We start from the raw sequence: 18613 nt of genomic DNA, 5'->3' as shown, positions 1-18613 counted from the left end.
CCTTTAACCAGCAAAGGGTCTACGCCCTCAGATGCGGGTCAGTTCAACCCTGGTTCCAACAACCCTGAAAATCCGATTTCTGCTGACTTCAACTGGTCAAAGGCATAGAGAAAGACTGGAAGGTGATAGAAAGATAACTGCAGCGGCCTTTGTGACATTGTTGGGTTTAGCTTTCCTCTTAAATACCTCAAAAACTGTGAATCTGTTCAGATAACCTCACACTACCAAATGTACTCAAGTTTTAATTATCTATTGTAAACATAACAAAAAGTCGCTTGGTACCATCGTCAAAAATAATCAACGGCTCTCGGGTCAACCTAGTCACCTATTGGCTAGTAATCTCTTCATCCTTGAGGGTCCGAGGGTGTGATGTGTTAAAGATATTCTCAAGAATATCGATATTTCAAATGATAAATGTCAAATTCTGTTATCTATGTTGCCCTTTTGCCTTTTCCGAAATGAGGTTAGTTTATATTGTTGGTAGGTTGATTTGGGTTGATAACAAATGGTAAGAGGAGTACAGTTTGATGTTCGGTACCCACCAACCAACTATTTAATGCTAGTATGCGATTTACCCATCAGACACCCAGTATATATATATATGAATTACCGTGTATGCGATTTCTACTAACTCGCAAAAACCATCAGAACATACCAAATCTAATGTTTACAAATCAAAATTCAAAAATTCTCGTAAACATTTAGGTTAGGAATTTATATAACTGGAAAAGAAACTTCTAAAAATGCAGGTGGGCTTCTTAAATTTTCTAGAACCTTCCTTCATGTCCCACTGGTTGAGAAGTATGAGGGATGAAGAGAAAATAAATCTTGAGGGTCGAAGCATCGATGAAAAGGAAAAAGCTTTGTTCGTTTTGATTGTTTTATTGCTTTAAATTCGGATTTCAGGATTAAATGCCTTTCATAGTTAATTAAAAACAAAATGTACACAATAGGTTTGAATTGAAAAATAGTACATACTTACAAACTAGGTCTTTTCAAAAGATCAAGTATTAATGGGTACAAAATAAAAAATTAAATTTTTACAATAACATAACGGTTTCCTCATTCCAGTTCAGGAGGCAGCTTACCTATTTCTTCGTTACTCAACGTTTAAGCCTGTGCTGCCTGTGGTATATAAGGGAATTCTTTGTTGAAAGTTAAGACTTTGATCGCCTTACTAGCTTCTCTGTCTTCTATCAGAGGTACATTATCGTCAATGTTAATATAATTATTAGCTGCATATGCATGAATCTTATCCGATAAATACATGTAAGCATAGGAAATTCCTTTTGCTAGGTCTTTGTTTGACTCGAACAATTTTGTTTTATTGTTATAATCAAGAATATCTCTGATTTGGAATTCCTTTCCTTTATTATCCAATATCCATTCCCACACCTTCTGACGTTGAAGTCTGCTCCTTTCCTTTGGACTGGAACCTTTTGCTTCCTCGTTTGATGGATTTACACCACCACTGTGCAGCTGCTCTAGTTCTTCAATTATGGATCTTACTACGCAAGCCCATCGGAATCTATTTGCCTGGCTCTGTGAACATTTGTAAAAAGTTAAATCCAATAAATACGAAAAGTGTCTCTGGTAGAAACGGCGGACACCCTGCGGACACCGCGCATTCGTTTTTGGAACGCCCACGCGCCCACCCCTACGTGTCCCCCGTGCCCACAGGGAATATGTATATCCCCCGCCCTTTAGAAAAGCCTTTCCTCTCGTTTATGGATTATTGCATGCCACATACCATTAAAATACATTATAATTCTCTATTACCTTGGATGTTAAAATCTATTATTGGCAGTAAGCATATAAATATATAGTGAGTCTGTCCCTGCATTGTGAACACCATAACACAATTCGAACCACATAAGTCTCTGGTAAAAATTGGCTATATGGCTTTAAGGCTTATACGGTACTTTCGCATACAGCCAGCCATATGAATTCACATAGCCGGCTATAAAGATCCATAATTCCATATGGCTGGCCATATGTATTCTTATAGCTGGCCATATAAATCCTAACGCCTGGCTAATTGTGCAGCAGCGTGGTCTGATATATTCCGCCGATCACAAGCTCTAGCAAAGACATTCAAAACGAGCGTTTCAATGGCCTTCTCATGGGAATGTCGTGCTCCATCACTTTTGGGGGGGAGCGTCATCCTTTGCGCGGTGCGTTCTGGAGGATGTTGAACCTGCTGATTCAAAGTCGGAGGCTGCTGTAATTTTCTGATAATAATCTGCTCGTTTGGCTTTGCGTTCTTCTATCTTCATAGCTTGAGCTGATTTTTTCGCATTAGGTGGCGGTCCTTTCGATAGAAGTCATGATCATTTTGCGGTTTTTCCTCTGATCTGTCAAGAAAGCACGCTCTTCCTCCGGGACTTTACTTTCCTCATCACATTTGCACGGAGAAAAGTCTTCGCATTTGCATTTTGCTACGTCTAGCAATTTTTCGCCAGTCTTCCAAAAATGTTAGAGCTGTTGCTGATGAGTCTTCGAATTGGACCGTAGTTTAATCTGCAACTTACGGAGTTTCATCATTTCTGATTGGTGTTTTTCCACCAAGCGCTGGATCGAATTTTCCTTAATGCAAGGAATTGAGGCTTTGTCCCATATCGCTTTGTTTAAGGTTGTTATGTACAACGAAGAAGAAAGTTGACTTTGAAGGTTCTTGTCTCGTTTCTTGAATTAATTTTCAAGTGGTCAGTCCGAAGTTTCTCGTAGTGTCTAAGAACTTGAAGCTTTGTTGGCAAGACATTACTATCTTCCTGCAGTTCTTGTAACTCGCCCAGTACAGGGCACAGTGACTGCAACATTGTCCTCTTGTCCATGATCCGTGCAGCTATGAGTTCCAGGTAATACAAGTGGTCCATCAGCAGGCCCGCCACAAGGGGGGGGGAGGGGGGATACTGGGTCCCTGGTACCGGGGCCTGGGCCTCGCAAGGGGCCCGTGTTACCCGTGAAAAACCACTACGAATTCACATGCAACCCTTGTTTCGTAAGAAGAAGTGAAAAATTTACCCTAAAAATTACGCAAAAGGTGAATAGATTTTCAGAAACACGCTGGGCCACTGTAGAATTCTTCTTAAATTTTCGAAGAAGTATACTTCTTGGAAAATTTCTATATATTTTCAAGATTTTCAGTGCAAAGGGATATTTTTAGTAACTGCGTTTAATTTTCTTCCGTCATCAGATGCTAAGGGTCTCCAGTCTGGGCATCCTCGACTTCAATGGCTCATGGCTCAACTCCCTTGCCATAGACAAACGAGGGAGGAGTTCAGGGGGGCCTGGCCCTCTTAGAACTGAATATAGTATCATATGCCCCCCCCCCAAAAAAAAAAAAAAAAAAAAAAAAAAAAAAAAAAAATTCCAGATGTTTTGAATGCAACAATTCGCAAGTATTTTGTGCTGAAAGTAGAAAAAAAACATAATTATTCCGCAGAAATTGATGGAAAAATTCTTTATGGAAGCTTCAAAATGCGTCCGATTAGTCGTATAAATTCTAAAATTTCTCGGGGGATGCCCCTCGGACACCCCCCCCCCATCCGTGCTTGGGGCTCGGACCTTAAAACTGGTACCTGGGCCTGAGATGGGATGTGGCGGGCCTGGTAAAATTGCAAGTATGCATGCAAGGGGGGACCCAGAGCAGACTGGTGGTTAATACTATAAGTCAGCACATATCATGAATTGATCAGCCAAGTTCCGATTCCCGGATTATCGTTTTGTATAGTTCAACTTCTTTTGTTATACTCCAGGCCACTTGTTTATTTTTAATCCTCGTAGAAAAACCACCCATTTCCTAAATACAATTCTGGCTGAAGCGCACTTTAGCTATGCATTCACCATTGCAAAAATTTCAGAGGAAATCGATAAGCCCAGCGTGCATGGAGGCTATCTCCATTTAAATCTTCCGTCACATTCTTACGGCGCAATGATACAACTATTTGAACTCTCCGGAATGCGAGAGGTATCACGCCGCATTTGAAGGCGTTTTCAAAACAGCCAAGTTCCGATACCCGGATTATCGTTTTGCATAGTTCATATTCTTTTGTTATATTCTGTGCCACTCGTTTATTTTTAATTCTCGTAGAAAAACCACCCATTTGCTAAATACAATTCTAGCTGGAGCACACTTCGACTTTGCATTCACCACTGCAAGAATGTCAAAGGAAACCGTCACGCCCAGCGTGCATGGAGGCTATCTCCATTTAAATGCCCAAGAGACCGTAAATTTTAATTTCTTCCTCAGAAAAATTCAGAAATTCAAACTTTGCACTTAGGCCCTTTTTGCCCCGTGCCTGCTCCTCACTATGTGTCTGCTGTTTATCTGCTGTTAATATTAATAGAAATTCGGCAATCGAATACTGACCAATGCCACAATCGAAGTCGGAAGAATGAAGAAAAATTGAGTAAAAACCTTAAACCTTGCACCTTAACCTTGGGATATTTCCATTACAGCGCTGCGCCGTTCCTCAACCCTCGGAATGAGGAGCCCTACACGAGGGGTAGCATTGTTCTATTGTTTATTAGTGTCACTCAGGTAGAATCCCACACCTAGACGCTTCTATAGCGGAAACGACATGTGTCTCACGCTATTGACATTGGATGTAAGTCCCATGAGCTTTAAAAGCTCTAATTATAAAACATTAAAAGTTCGGGGTTTCATACATTCTTGCACATCTACAGCTATTACAGATTATATGCGCATATAAGGATCATCCTTATTGGTCCGGTAGTTCGTCAGAAATAGAGCTTCCAAGATTTTGCTTGTAACATGTACCTGTATGATATAGATGTAAAGATGTGAGCAAAACAACAACAATCATAGCGGTCACTTCCTCACGGCCGCTTTTCCTCACCTCAGAATCTGTTATTGTACTTTCACTTCGGAAACTGAACCAATCTCAACGAAAAATACGTCAAAAAATAATATAAAAATTAGCTACACGTGATGAATCCAATTTTGGAAATTTTCGCCAGGAATTTTACGTAAGAGGCAATTTACTGGTCGTTTCAGAAATACGACTGGTGGCGCTCTTTGCGCGGATAAAAGTTGTCCCTAGATCACTTGGAATCACCTTAAAAGTGATTGTGAACTGGTCAACTTTTTCTTTCATGCTTTTCAAAAACTGTGATTGGTCAAAATATATAAAAGTTATGACTTACCATTTCCGTTTTAAGAATAGTAATTTTGTCGAAGAGTTTATTTAGATCTACATCTATTCCTTGAAGTTGTGCTTTCAATACTTCGATTTGGCCTTCTTTTTTAAAGATGATGTCTCGCTCTAGTGATAAGATTTTCGCCATTATCGTTGCACATAGATCATTTGGCTCCTGTCCAGGGGGTTCAACAAAACAAGTTAAAAGACAAATTGAAGGGTTTTTAGTTTCAAAAGCTACATCAGTTATGAAGTACCAGAAACAGTTATTGTTGTATCCCAGATAACAATTTCAACGTTGACAACAACGTAGAAATTGTAAACGTTCCCGGATAATGTTTCAAAGTCTACAGACTAAGTCATCATTAGCCTACAGTTAGATCTTACAAAAGCTTTTAACTTGGTTGATCACCGAATTTTTATAAATAAACTTCGCACCATTTCACGTCACAAGTATGGCGGACCCGAAACGACCGTTTTGAAAATCCAAATTCTGAGGCGTTTTTAAGTTGATTTTTTGGGAGTTTCCGGTGATCAAAAAACTCCGGGAAAATTCCTGTGACATCAGGAGCCTTAGTTCTTTCGATTAAAGCAATAAAAAAAATTGGTGCAACAGGCCCATTGGCAGGAAGAAATTTGGATATATTTCAGTTTTTCTTCCCAAAATCTAGCCGTTTTTATAGATAATTCCTTTCCTGACAAAAATTCATTACATTTACAACAATTTGGGAGGACAGTTATATAAACCCTGGTAAAAATTGGCGATAGGAGCTGCGTTTCAAAATACCATAGGAGTTCTTATAGCCGACTTAAGGAGGCGATAGAAAATCATATAGCTGGCTGTAGAAAGTGGAAAAAATTATACGACCGGGCTACAGGAGGCGATAAAAAATTAAACAGCCGGGCTTTACCCAGATAACAATTTCAACGTTGACAACAACGTAGAATTCCACGTTTCTCGTGAAACCTTCCACGTGGAAAGCAACGTGTACCGGAACATGTAATTCTACGTGGATGTCCATGTATTAAGTACCGTTTCCGGAACGTTGCCGTGTAAACGTTGTCAGCGACAACGTTTACAGGAACGTTTCAGTGTCCACGTCGCAGGAACGTTGCAGTGTCTACATTGCAGGGACGTGGCAGTGACTACATTGCACGGACGTGCAGTAACATTAGAATCCATTTTATTCGCAAAACATAGTGTGGCATTCATTTTTGGGCTTTTCACAGTTTGTGCGTCTCTTTCCCTCCTAACGTGTTTACGATTAGAAAATTTCGTCAATTATCTACTTATTTGCGATAAATGACGATTAATTAAAATACTATCATTCACTTCATAGGCACGACTTTCATTTAGGTGTACGTACTAAAGGAGGAATAAGCACTTTCAGTTTTAGAGTAGAACATGAGGTCTACGGGTTAAAATTGTGGACATTGACTTGAGATACAGAATTAGAAACAGACAAGTAAGTGCAAACCAGATAATTAACGAACTTTTATGTATGTAAAACACGGAGGTATAAGCATCACTTTAAGCACAACATTAAACTGCGAAAATCACTTGGTACGCCAATATCAAGATAACAAATGGTGGACTCTCTCGAACAGTTGCAACCTTTGCTGATCAGACTGATTCCAGGAACTTGGTTGGTGCCGACATGGGCTGCGCATGCGCTGTAGACTTTTTGAGTAATCTGCGCCGCGAAATGCAGCGCCACCTAGTGGGCGCTCCTGGCCTGTGTCCTGCCTGTGCCGCCTTTTCTAGTACAACGTGTTTTGGACTACGTTGAATTATACGTCCCGGAAACGTAGACAGCGAAACGGCGAAAGAGCGATTTTAACTTTTTAGGTTAGGTTTACAGAGCAACGTTCCTTTCCACGTTCCTGTTACGTCGCCAGTGAGACGTTTTCGGAGCACCCCTGTTCTTCCATGTTGATTACTACGTAGAAATTGTAAACGTTCCCGGAATGTTTCAAGGTCTACGTTGATTTCCACGTTGCTGAAACGTTCGATGTTATCTGGGTACACTTTATCGCCTGGCTGTTGCTTTTTCGCCATCAGCTACAAAAGGCTATAAGACATTGTGTAGAAATTCGTGTGCTTTGTAAATCCGCAAGTTTGTACGGAATCACCATAATATTTACAAAACGCACATTATATTTTCCCTTACTACATATTTGTTTTAATCAATTAAAATGAGAATAATCCATACAGAGTGTGCAAAAATTTCAAAGTCATGAGTTGAACAACGCTGACTCCACGAGATTAAATATTAGAGCCTAACACAAAGCGGAGCGGCGGCGCACTGGCGCCTAAAAACCTAACAGGGATACTTCACGCACTACGCAATGCGTGAAGTATCCCTGTTAGGTTTGTAGGCGCCAATCCGCGTTTCGCGCTGGCTGCCCGCCCGCCGCGCTGCGCCGCAGCGTACCACGGCGCTTGAAGCAACTATTTCACACCAGAGGTATTGCACAGTATCGTACGATATTGAAGGCGCTCCAACATATTAGGAATGGCAGGCATCCTTCAAAAGTACGGAGCTTCCCTCGCAAAATAAATCAAGATACTACGGCCCAAAAAGAGAGCGGTAGTCCAAAAACTCACTAAGTCCTAGCATCGACCGTAATTAGTAACGGATAGCATACACTTTATCGTCAGGCTGTTGCTTAATCGCCATCGGCTATAAAAGGCTATAAGAAATTGTGTTGCCGGCTATAGAAGCTATTGGAAATCTTACGGTCGACTGTAGGTCTATGGTATTTTGAAACACAGATTCTACTGCCAATTTTTACCAGGGAAATAAAGAAAAAAGCAGAGGAACTGAGTCGAGATTTTTTCCGGGTTCATAATTTCTGCCTGCCCGGCAAAAGACTGAAACTCTGTTTCTCGTGGAAACCATTATTGATTCCGATACCAAATAACGTGGGGTTTCAAACAAATATATCTGCCAAGGCGTCTTTCAGAGTTCACTTTTCGAAAATTTCGGGCTGAAATAATAGAGATAGCAGAGAATTACCTACCCACTAATGTATCAAATTTTGCAACATGCTTCACGGTTTATTGCAAGATAGGGAGAATAATTAGGAATTTGATGCGACCGGCGCGGCGGCCGGGCTACCGGACTACAGTATTTCATTTTGGAAGATTGCCTTACCATGAGGGGTCTTAAAGTGGGAAGTGAAATCGTGTCATCTCCTCCGAGCACCAGGAACCCCAACGTCTGAAAAACCGATCAACAAGAAAGTGAAATAAAATTTGCTGATTTTCTCTTTGTTAAAATATTGCAAGCCCATTCTAACAACAAAGTACAACAACTACAAAGTACAATAAATAAAAATAAAAAAAAATTACATAAATATATATTTTTATATATCAACTACAAAGTACAATTTGACGCTCATCCATAAAAATAGGTACTTACCTCTCTGCATTGGAAGAATCAAAGTGGGGATAGAAGAGAATGGACAGGAGGAGGTGAAAAAGAGGAAAAAAAGCAGGAAGAGAAAGAAGAAAAAGAAACGGAAGAAGAGAATGAAGGACAGAATTTTGGCAGCTGAATCTGAAAATCACCGTATTTTTTCTCCTGTCATTCAGTCACCATAAACTGCTACGTGCGAAGCACGTAAGGGTCGCTATAGTTATTAATATTATTATCACACTCACCGGAGGAATTAAAATCATGTATAAGAAGAGCATTGTGATGTGAAGGTGATTGAAACAGGAGCGAGACCGGCCGGAGATATCACCTATGCTGCTGCTCATAAACTCACTGAATCAGCTCGAAGCATCGATCTCACGACCTCTACGTAATCTATATAAATGATACGTATAGTTATGCGGTGCCTCAGACGGGCTGTGCTGAGTTGCCAATCGTCCCATAGGATGATAGGTGACTTGACCGGATGTGGCTACCACCACTCATAATAGCCGGAGCGCCACAAATAGAATTGAAACCGAGATAAAACCCTCGGAGAACTGCATGAATGAAACAAACGGGAAAGCTCAAATACGTTCGTATTGGAGAAGCGCTCAGCTGGCTAAGCTGTAATGGGATTTGTCAGTGTTCAGTGTTCCGAGTTGAAAATCTGCGGTAAAAAATCGCGCTACCGTCCGCGTCGCGCCGGCGACCGCGTCGTTTGGCGCAAGGCGTGAAGTATTCATGCAGTCTTGTAGGCGCTAATACGCGTTCGGTGCCGATCGGCGACTGCGCTGCGTTTGGCGTAGTGCGTAAAGTATTCTTGCAATCTTGTAGGCGCTAATGCGCGTTCCGCGCCGACCGACGACCGCAGATGTTTGGCGAGATTAGACGTGATGATACAGCATTAGATTTGAAAAAAAAAAAGACAGTCAATTCTCATCTGAACCTGCGTGTGCATTCTTTAAACAAGTGAAGATATATTTGTTTCCTGGTAATAATTTTATTTCCTTCTCCGCGCCAATATCATTAATACCATGATTTTTCAAAACCTAAAATTTCGCATACCAAAATGATGCAGGATTGCGCTTCTAAAGCAGAGCCTATAATTTATTGATTTATTTATTTATATATTTAATTTTTTTTATTATTTTTGTTTTTTTTTAATAATAATCTTAGTTATAGGTCCTGATTTAATTCAAGGGTGGTCAAGTTTAATTGAATTAGGTTAAATTAATGACAATTATGAACAAATGATAAACATTTTATTCGTATTCAACGCAATAAATTACAAACAATGAAAAAATGTAATAAATAAATAAAGGAAAAGATAAAAAATAGTTCTCTTCACGAACATGTAAACCATATGGGTACTTACTACTAGGGACACTTTTTGCATATCACATCTGTTCAGCAAGCTTTTTCACAGAAAAATTAAACTGTTTCTTTTTAAAAATTCATTCAGAGTGAGTTTACCTGACGATCATTTCATTAGACAAGGAGGAATTAGCCACCTAAAAATCTTAGAATTCTGTGCAAAGGGTTTATTTGCAATTAGTAAATTTCTTCTTTGTTTTTTTCATGGAAAATTAAAAAATAAGGTAATGTTGCAATGAGCTCCCTGCAGTTAATGATACTATTCACTCTTTGAACTAGCATGTGCAAAACTGCTCCTGGATAGGTACTTTAATAAGGAAGAAAAAGTTTGCCTTCAGTAGGATGTTTGGAAAATGCTCTTTCAATGGTCAGATTTTCTAATTTTTCAAAGAACGTGGCCTACGCATATCTCATCATATCAATCTGAATTGAAGCACACAAACTTTCCTTCACACTGCATACCAACCTACCTCAATCTTTGAAAATCTTAATTTGCTATCATTGTCTGCACTTAAATACCATGTCTCTTGAGCAGAGGTAGAATTTGCGATTACCTGATAGGAATGCTATGAACCTCATACTCTATACTCTGGATTTATCACCAAATTACAACTAATTTTTCAACTGACAGCCTATCAAGTCAATGCAATTGCATTTTTTCAGTTTATACAGCAGACTTCCTCAGTACTCGTTGGTTTTTGATACTTTCCAACAAAAATCCATTCCCACAGGAGAGATTTACTTTTTATAACACTAACTTCCTTTTACTTGAACCAATCTGAGACACCAAAAAATGAGTTACTGGAGGAAATAGATTTGCTAGGTTGTTCCTCTAAAGCAGGACTACTTTTCACAGGGATAGGTTTTAGAATAGATGAGGGAGCCCTACTGCTACTTTGCGACGTGATCGGAAGTAAAGGAAACCATGGCCCATTATTTCTCACAGGAATAACGACAGGCTCCTCTGCCTTTAAGCTTGAACTTTCTTGCGGCTTCAATGAGAAGTGTTTCTCCGGTGAAAGAATACCATACAAACAATGAATTCTATACAATGATTTTTTAACATTATTGTGTAAGTGTGGACTAATGACATCAAGATCAAACGGGTCCATTTTCTGTTCAATTTTTGAAATTGCTTCATTACAAAGACTAATGACATGCTTGCTATCGGGCGGAACGACTGCTGTCAACAAAAATTTTACATCAAACAAACATTGCAAATGGTGGATTTGAAGAGCTTTTGGATCAGATGTAGTCACATCATAAATTAGTAGACTTTTTTCAACAACAAAATTGATCAGCTCATCCCTTACAAATGGACTCAAGGAGAGTGTTGAAATTAAATTACTAATATTGCTTATTACGGACTGAATTTGAAAACTAGGCAAGCAAGGAACATTTAATTCAGATGTTATGAGAACATTTTGTTCATTTGCCTCTTCTATTTTGACAACTTCCCAAGATGGATGGTTTAGCAAAAATTGTGAGACATCAATCGGTATTTCTAGATCTCGTTTCAAATCCTCCTCTAATTTGGGTGTTATTAATTTTAACCATACATTCCACGCTGATTTATTAGCATTTTGTAAGAATGTGTTAGCCTCTAACCATGCTTCTGTAGACAGACATTCTTGTAAAGCAGGGCAAAGAACAGGTAATGCAACACAAAAACGAGCCAAAATTATTACATGAGTTAATGAATCCATACTAGACACTTTGGATTCAATCCATTTCACAAGATTGCGAATTAGTGTAGAGCAACAAGTTTCCTGGTGGGCTTTGAGCTCATCAATATTAATACTTTGGACAGAGCTTGTATCGGGAGCTAAATTAGCAAGATCTTCTAACAGACCCAACAATAATGTTTGCAGAGCATTGCATAATACAGCAATTCGGGGAGAAAATCCTTTAGATTTTAAAAACAATCCATTTGATTCTTTATTTTTCACAGATGACTTGAATTCCAAATCGGAGGAAGATTCTGTCCATACAAACCACTTCAAGTCTTGCTCTGGTTCCTTCTTCTCAGTACTATTCGCTTCTTTTAAAATAACATCAACTTTATCGAGCAATAATTTAAAAGTTAGTTCCCAACGCTGAGACAGCAATTCTTTGGCCCTGTTCATAAACAAAGGATAGTAGAAGTAGTTCCACAGATTTAGATCAATTTGCAGATTGAGCTTTTGAACAACTTCTGGCCAGTCAGAAATGTAACTAGAATCATGCTCTTGGAGTGCTCGAAGACTTCGTGATGTTTCTATCACTTTGAATAGCTTCTTCCCATCTAAACTGATTACATCAGATGCCCATTTCAACCAACTAGAGATGCGATTACAAGTAGCAGAGGAGTCCAAACCGTCTAGCTTTACTTCTTGCGATACTGAAGGTCTAAAATTTTAAAAAAGAAGAAAAAAATATTAAGTTAAAAAACTAAGCTAGAGATTGCAAGATCCAGTGAATTTACATTAAGGTGATTCGCTGGACACTATATTTTTTGTCCGAGAGACATGCGATGTAATGCATCGATTGGTTCCATTTTTTCAGTCATTCATAATTTTTCTCGAATTTTGAGGTCGTAATTCTGTTGTCAGGAGACTAAAAAATTCACTGACCAATTTTGACAAACAAATTTAGCGTAATAAAGGTGTGGTTTTTTTAGAGGAAAAAAATATCACATTCGATACTGATATCGAAACTGCTTTCCAAATGAAAATGCATTTGCTTGGCATGGCAAGCAACATCAAATAAGATGAGAGTTTTACTGAGGGCTATCTCGAGGTTTACTTAGTTACAGTCACAATATTTTTAGAGGTGAGTATTAAGGAATATTAAATACTTGAGTTTTAACAGTACCTGAAATTTTGAATAAGAGGTGGAAGGAATTTTCGTAGCTGTACTTCTTCTGTCAATTTGAATTGGAGCAGTAGTGGTGAACTCTGAGGATCAGTAATTTTCAGTAATTGTTCCGCAACCAAACCCTTTGCAGCCAAATCATTTTCTGGAAATCAAGTACAAAGGAAATCAACAAAAAAAAGTATTGACATTTCTGTAAAAATAATATGCTTTGAGGTTTTCAAATCAGCCAACTTACAGGAGTTTTATTCCACAATGAATATAATTCATTAAAAAAATTGATAAAGCCATGCAGAATGAGACAATGTAATGACATGTAATAACGAACAAAAATCATGCTGGGCACATCAAGAAAGTCTGGAATCCATGCCTTAGTGTGCAATCAGCGTAACTTGCTTTTCTAAATTTACACTTGATTTCCTTGATGGTCGACAGTCAGGTTTGCCTATAAAGAGACTCTAGAAAACCTAACCAAAACAAACAATCAATCTCGCAAACTTTCAAAAACTATCCTTACATGAGAATCTATTCAAAGCTTTTGTTCTATTAAAACAAAGAAAGAAGAAGGAAGCAAAAGCTTGAAAACAATCGAAATCATATAAGGGAAGATGTTTGCGAAATGGTTTATTTACTCACGTTAGGTTTTCTTACTCCTGTCTGGGCAAACCTGTTTCTGAGTGACTGAGAAAACCACCACCTAATGCAGGAAACTTGAAAAAGTGTCGTACAAAATATGCAGACTGCGCACTAAAGAGTGGATTTCAGACTGTTCTGAAATGCTAATCATTATTTTCCTGCAATTTTTGGGGCAACATTCTTTTCTTGGGCAACTTGAAAGAGTATACAAACAATAAAAAATTTTCGGTGACAATACACCATTGTCAGTTGTTCATGAATTTTGGAAAATGAGGGTGTACAATAAATTGCAAATTCCAATGATGAATGGTAGAGCTCACTCACCAAGAAAATAGAAGTAAAATGTATGCAATGTGTTCGACACAAGAGATAAACTCCTTGCAATACAAGACTTGATGACTGATACCTCTTCTGTTCCTTCAAAACAAGATTTCAAAGAGTCGGATCGAAGTTTTAAAAACTTTGTTTCCAATTTCTCAAAAGTCAAATTTTCTAAAAGTAGGAGGCTGCATACACATTCACAGCCAACCTAAAAAAAATAAAGAAACAAATAAAAAATCAGTTTGTGTTAAATAAAATAAAAGTCACTGAACATTTTCAACAAGAGTTTAAAAAGCATTGCAAACGATTATGTGCTAACATGGTCAAGTTTAGGGAGAGATTGACTCGTGGACCAGGTTTGGTACCAACCCTTCTTTTTTGCTCTCCCCTCTCCAGGAGCTATGAGCAAGAGATGCCAAAAATATTCTCCTTTCAAAACGCAGCTTTGAGACAATAATGAAACATCTTAAGGCTACAGGATGTGCTGCATTCCTTTTATCCTTGCTATCATCAAGTTATCCTTCATTTATTATCAAAGAAAGTGAGCCACAGATCATTGTTTTAAACCACATGATAATAAATTGTGTTTGGGTTGTTTCAAAAGATATGATAACACTCAGAACTGTGATTCCTACTGCAAGGCCATTTTTTATTTACTTTTTTCGTTTCTCAAACTCATTGTAGGTATCATGATTACTTTCTAAAATCATGGAGACTGAGTCCATCCCTGAGTTCAATGAACCTGTAACAGTAATGGTATTTACAACAAGAAACTTTTTTTTGAAAAAAAATTGAAGAAATAAAGAATTTTGGTAATTTGTCATATACTTGTACCTCAAGTGCTAAAGAGCTAGACCGTAGCTTGTTTTCAGAATTCTCTATGATTGTAGGCTGGAAATTTGCTATTGATTGCCATATCTGCTTGACAACAGGAAATTCTGTTTCTAAACTATACTGATGATGAATATCTAGACCTAAGATGAAAAAAAATTATTGATAAGAGTTGCACATAAAACTTACAGAGTTGCTGACCGAATGCTCAAATAAGTGAAAATATATCCTTTAACAAAAGTAATTAATTCAAAGGACTAAATTATTCTAAGCACTATGAGTGAATCATGCAGAGAACATGCTTCTCCAAAAACTTGAGAAGACAAAAGTTTTTTTTTCGCTTTAAAGTGTGATTTATTGCTCAAACATCTGCCAGGCTCCCGGCAACTCTTCATAGCTACTAGTTACACCTCTTATTGGTGGAACCCGAAAATTTGAGTCATTGCCAAGCTACAAGAGAAGTCCGATTTTTGGGTCTTCCTCGTATTTGTTGTGAAGTAAAAAGCATTTCATTGAATTATGTGAACATCAAAATTGCACAGTTTCAGCAACATTAGACACACATCTCCCACAAAAAAAGAGCGTATCTCAATTGCGCAGTTTCAGTATTTCTTACTGACGTTTTAATTTTTCGTAAAAAAACCATCTTATGAATTTGTCTGAAATTTCCAATTTTTTTTTTTTTTTTTTTTTTTTTTTTGCACTCGTGAGAGAAGACTCTAAAATTTTTGGTCGAATTCATGGGATGGTTCTTCGATTAAAAATTAAAATGTTCATGGAAATACTAAAACAGCATACACAAGATACATTGCTTCATGTGGGAGACAACGGTATGTGCCCTATCTCCATGTGGTTTTCATATAACATGCTGATTGCTGCCCTGAAAAATAGTATTCATAGCTACAAATTGTATTAAATACTCGTAAAATAAAAATATTTACTGACAATAAGTACTGGTTTACCAGAATTGCTTTAAATGTGAAGTTATGTTTCAAGTTAAATTTCCTTCATAATCAAGAGGAAAAAATAAAAAATGAAACTTACTTGTTTTCATGAAGCATACAAGTTGAAATAATAATGTTGCTTTCAAAAACTGCTCCTCATCAACACAATGCCAAATTTCTTTAGACAAATCCATGATAACTTTCAACTGGGCGACAATATTGTTTCTTCTGTCTTCGTCACTAAAAATAGAAACAGTTGACCAATTGCACTAAAATACTTGTGTCACACAAAGTTCTCATACAACCAGAGAGAATTAGGAGGGAAAATAATGAAGCATTGAATTGTGTTGATTCCAGAGCAGAGAAGAAACACACTCAAGATCTAAACATCATGAATTAACGTTGAATTCGCCAGTATTATAATAATAATGCAATTACTCACGGCTTCCTTTTTGAACATACTTTTCCATTTCTTCCACTTCTAATCATTATTTTTGAACCATGATGAGAAAACCAGATGCTCCATTCATACAATTAGCTCACCATCAGTTATTATTAAATACAAGTAGGTAATAAGACAAGATTGTGGGAACCACTCTCATTGCTGTATTTAAAATTGTATTGGTTATAACTTTGAAAAACAGTGTAAACTTACAAAAAGTTTAGATTGTGTTTAAAATACTGAACATGATATAAAAATACAACATTTCAGGTATGCCAGCTCTGAAAACTGGAGATATTTGCCTAGTTACTTCTTCATTGTAACATTAATCTGTAGGTAGCAGTAAGGCTTTTGATAAAAAATAAAAAACTGAGAGGGAATGCCTATCTAGTAACAGCAGACTGGTGTGGACATAAATAAATACATATACGGGCAGTGCTTCGAAAAAGGAGACCCAAGTCATATAAGCTAATTCCAAATTTCCTTGGATAATACATTTTTTGTACAGGAGAACATCCATCTGGATGGATTCCTTCAAAAATTTCAAAAATTTTTTGCATACCTACCTTGGAGAAAATTCTCTGATATTTCCAAAAGAATCTGCACTGATGTATATAAAGTACTGAAGTATTCAATATTTGGCAATAGCTCATGTTGCAAGGTTCCCTCATTCTGGACATTGCTGGTATCACCTTTTCAAAGGAGAGATTTTAATTAACCTCACCTTCTTATGATATGACTTCTCGTAGATTTGGTCATATTTTTCAACTGGCAAAGAAGGAAGTGTCTAGGTACTGAGTGAGATCATAGTAAAATCCATACTATGCTGTTTATACTGCATACAAGTATGAACAGCCATTCTCTGGAGTTAGAGAGGTACTTAAACCAAAATAGGAAACTTGCACTTACCTTGTTTCCAGGTTCTTTTTCAAAGAACTTTGATGTCTAAAATTGATTTTTTCTTTCAAGGAGGAGCAGAATTCAGACAGGTCATGGACATCGTCTATGATTTTTGATGACAATACCTCCATACTTTTGATTGAATCAGCAGCATTGATGAGATCGCGATACCTCTCCCTGAAAAAGAAGGTAAAATAAATCCGACACTCCCTGACGAATACTAATATGTGTAATTCCTTCTCACAGATAAATTTAGTCAACATATCGACGGTGAAAGTACCAGACCACGTATCTCGGTTTGCGACGTTGTAAACTTCCTGTCTTACTTCACTTCTTAAATGAAAAACCACTCAACGTCAGTTCTTGAAAATTTCCATGATTTTTCCTCTTCATGCAGAGAAAACTCTGTGAAAATTTCAATGAATGATATTGATCTGGTCTTCTTCAAAAAAATAAAATGTGAGCGGAGATTTTCAAACACTGCAAACGAGATACGTGGTTTGGTAGTTTCACCATCGATATGTATGTTTGTATAAGGCCGCTTTTACAGCGCTCTCTGGCGCTCTGCGACACCTAGCCGCCAAGATCCCCTATTCTCCCAAAGTTTCACAGGCACCGAGGCTTCTTTGGCTAGGTTGTTTGACAATTTTATTTTATACAAGCACCACAGAGTCAGCCAGATGACTTAACCTCCAGCCTGGAGGACCAGCGTTTGAATTCGGAGTGCGCTCTCCTAGATTGGTTGCCTTCACTACAACTGAGAGCCCAATATGCCCCTCAGTCAACATATTACTCTGGAAAATGTTTTAACAAGTTTGTGCCGCTTAATCAAGGTCTAAAAACTTATCTGTTTTCCATTCAACTCGCTCTTGCCTAAGATTTTCACAACTAAATAAAGTTGAGCATGATAGGTGTTCCTTCTCAGCAGCCTATGGAAGGCTTCCTCATAGTTTCTTAATGGTACGCACACACAGATATTTTAACGCTCATAAGATCAGGAATTGTTGGTAGTTGTGATTCTTGCTATAAACAAAAATGTTCCGCCTCTTAAATAAATATTCAGTATTTCATTAGTTCACTTGTCCAAAAGAGGTGGAGTTATTAAGCTTTTAACCAGTTGTCCTATGGAATAGGAAGGCTAGAAAAACGCCAGAGCCAATTAATTGATTTGGGGAGAGTATCAAAATGAAGAAAATAAACACTCACCCCACCATGGTGCGTAGCTCTTCTTTCTTCTTCTCAATCTCCGAACTTAACTTCGAATGAACCCGTTCTATCTCATCTTTATTGTACTTCTCAAATAAAGAATTCGGGTCATTGGTAATCAATTCTGAAAGGAAAGGATCTTCAGTCATCTTGCCGTCAGCTTACTTCAATAGAGCAAAAAGTTGTGACAAGTTGTTTAGCTACTGATAACAACTTTGAGTTGCCACTTTCAGTGATGACAATCAAATCCACGGATCACGCATGACACCACGAAATACTTGGGATTCTTTGGTACCAACCACAGCAAACTAATGAAGAGTGATAAAACAGTAACTATTTGCCCTAAAGAACAAAATTAAACGATTATTTTGTGATTTGTCGACCAAAAAATGTTAGAAAAATCCGGTGAGAGACTAAAGTGAGGTTAAAGCTCAAAGTTTTGTTTTGTTTACATTGTCGACGTCACATCACACGTCACCAGTCTTTTCCCCTTCCCACCTAAGTCCTACCTTCCCCTGAAAG

The 18613-nt window shown here is 37.9% G+C and overlaps 2 protein-coding genes across 2 annotated transcripts; both read right to left on the bottom strand.

Annotated features, from left to right (window-relative positions):
• Positions 1-862: 862 nt before the first annotated feature.
• LOC109044077 (uncharacterized) lies at positions 863-8979 on the bottom strand. Its single transcript, XM_072300397.1, has 4 exons — positions 8830-8979; positions 8321-8386; positions 5170-5337; positions 863-1542 (listed from the first exon to the last, which is right to left on the bottom strand). Exons 1-4 carry the CDS (start codon positions 8926-8928, stop codon positions 1111-1113), a joined length of 765 nt encoding a protein of 254 aa, XP_072156498.1. The 5' UTR covers positions 8929-8979; the 3' UTR covers positions 863-1110.
• An 845-nt stretch (positions 8980-9824) lies between these two features.
• Positions 9825-18498, bottom strand: Cog1 (conserved oligomeric Golgi complex subunit 1). The gene is made up of 7 exons (XM_019043357.2): positions 18092-18498; positions 16895-17062; positions 15644-15783; positions 14603-14742; positions 13772-13976; positions 12812-12956; positions 9825-12346 (listed from the first exon to the last, which is right to left on the bottom strand). The coding sequence occupies exons 1-7, from the start codon at positions 18238-18240 to the stop codon at positions 10723-10725; spliced, it is 2571 nt and encodes an 856-aa protein (XP_018898902.2). The 5' UTR covers positions 18241-18498; the 3' UTR covers positions 9825-10722.
• Positions 18499-18613: the final 115 nt, after the last annotated feature.

Source organism: Bemisia tabaci, chromosome 5 (assembly GCF_918797505.1).
Source record: "Bemisia tabaci chromosome 5, PGI_BMITA_v3".
Taxonomy (NCBI): domain Eukaryota; kingdom Metazoa; phylum Arthropoda; class Insecta; order Hemiptera; family Aleyrodidae; genus Bemisia; species Bemisia tabaci.
This window is presented reverse-complemented; position numbering and strand designations above follow the sequence as displayed.

Bases quoted from the DNA above. Each gene is read 5' to 3' on its own strand.
- LOC109044077 (XM_072300397.1), bottom strand. From the start codon at position 8,928: ATGAGCAGCAGCATAGGTGATATCTCCGGCCGGTCTCGCTCCTGTTTC. The intron at 5,338-8,320 runs GTAAGGCAATCT...CCCCCTGGACAG, and splicing joins CCACTTTAAGACCCCTCATG to GAGCCAAATGATCTATGTGC. The intron at 1,543-5,169 runs GTAAGTCATAAC...AAATGTTCACAG, and splicing joins CTATTCTTAAAACGGAAATG to AGCCAGGCAAATAGATTCCG.
- Cog1 (XM_019043357.2), bottom strand. From the start codon at position 18,240: ATGACTGAAGATCCTTTCCTTTCAGAATTGATTACCAATGACCCGAAT. The intron at 17,063-18,091 runs GTGAGTGTTTAT...CTTCTTTTTCAG, and splicing joins GAGCTACGCACCATGGTGGG to GGAGAGGTATCGCGATCTCA. The intron at 15,784-16,894 runs GTAAGTGCAAGT...TTCTATTTTTAG, and splicing joins AAAAAGAACCTGGAAACAAG to TGACGAAGACAGAAGAAACA.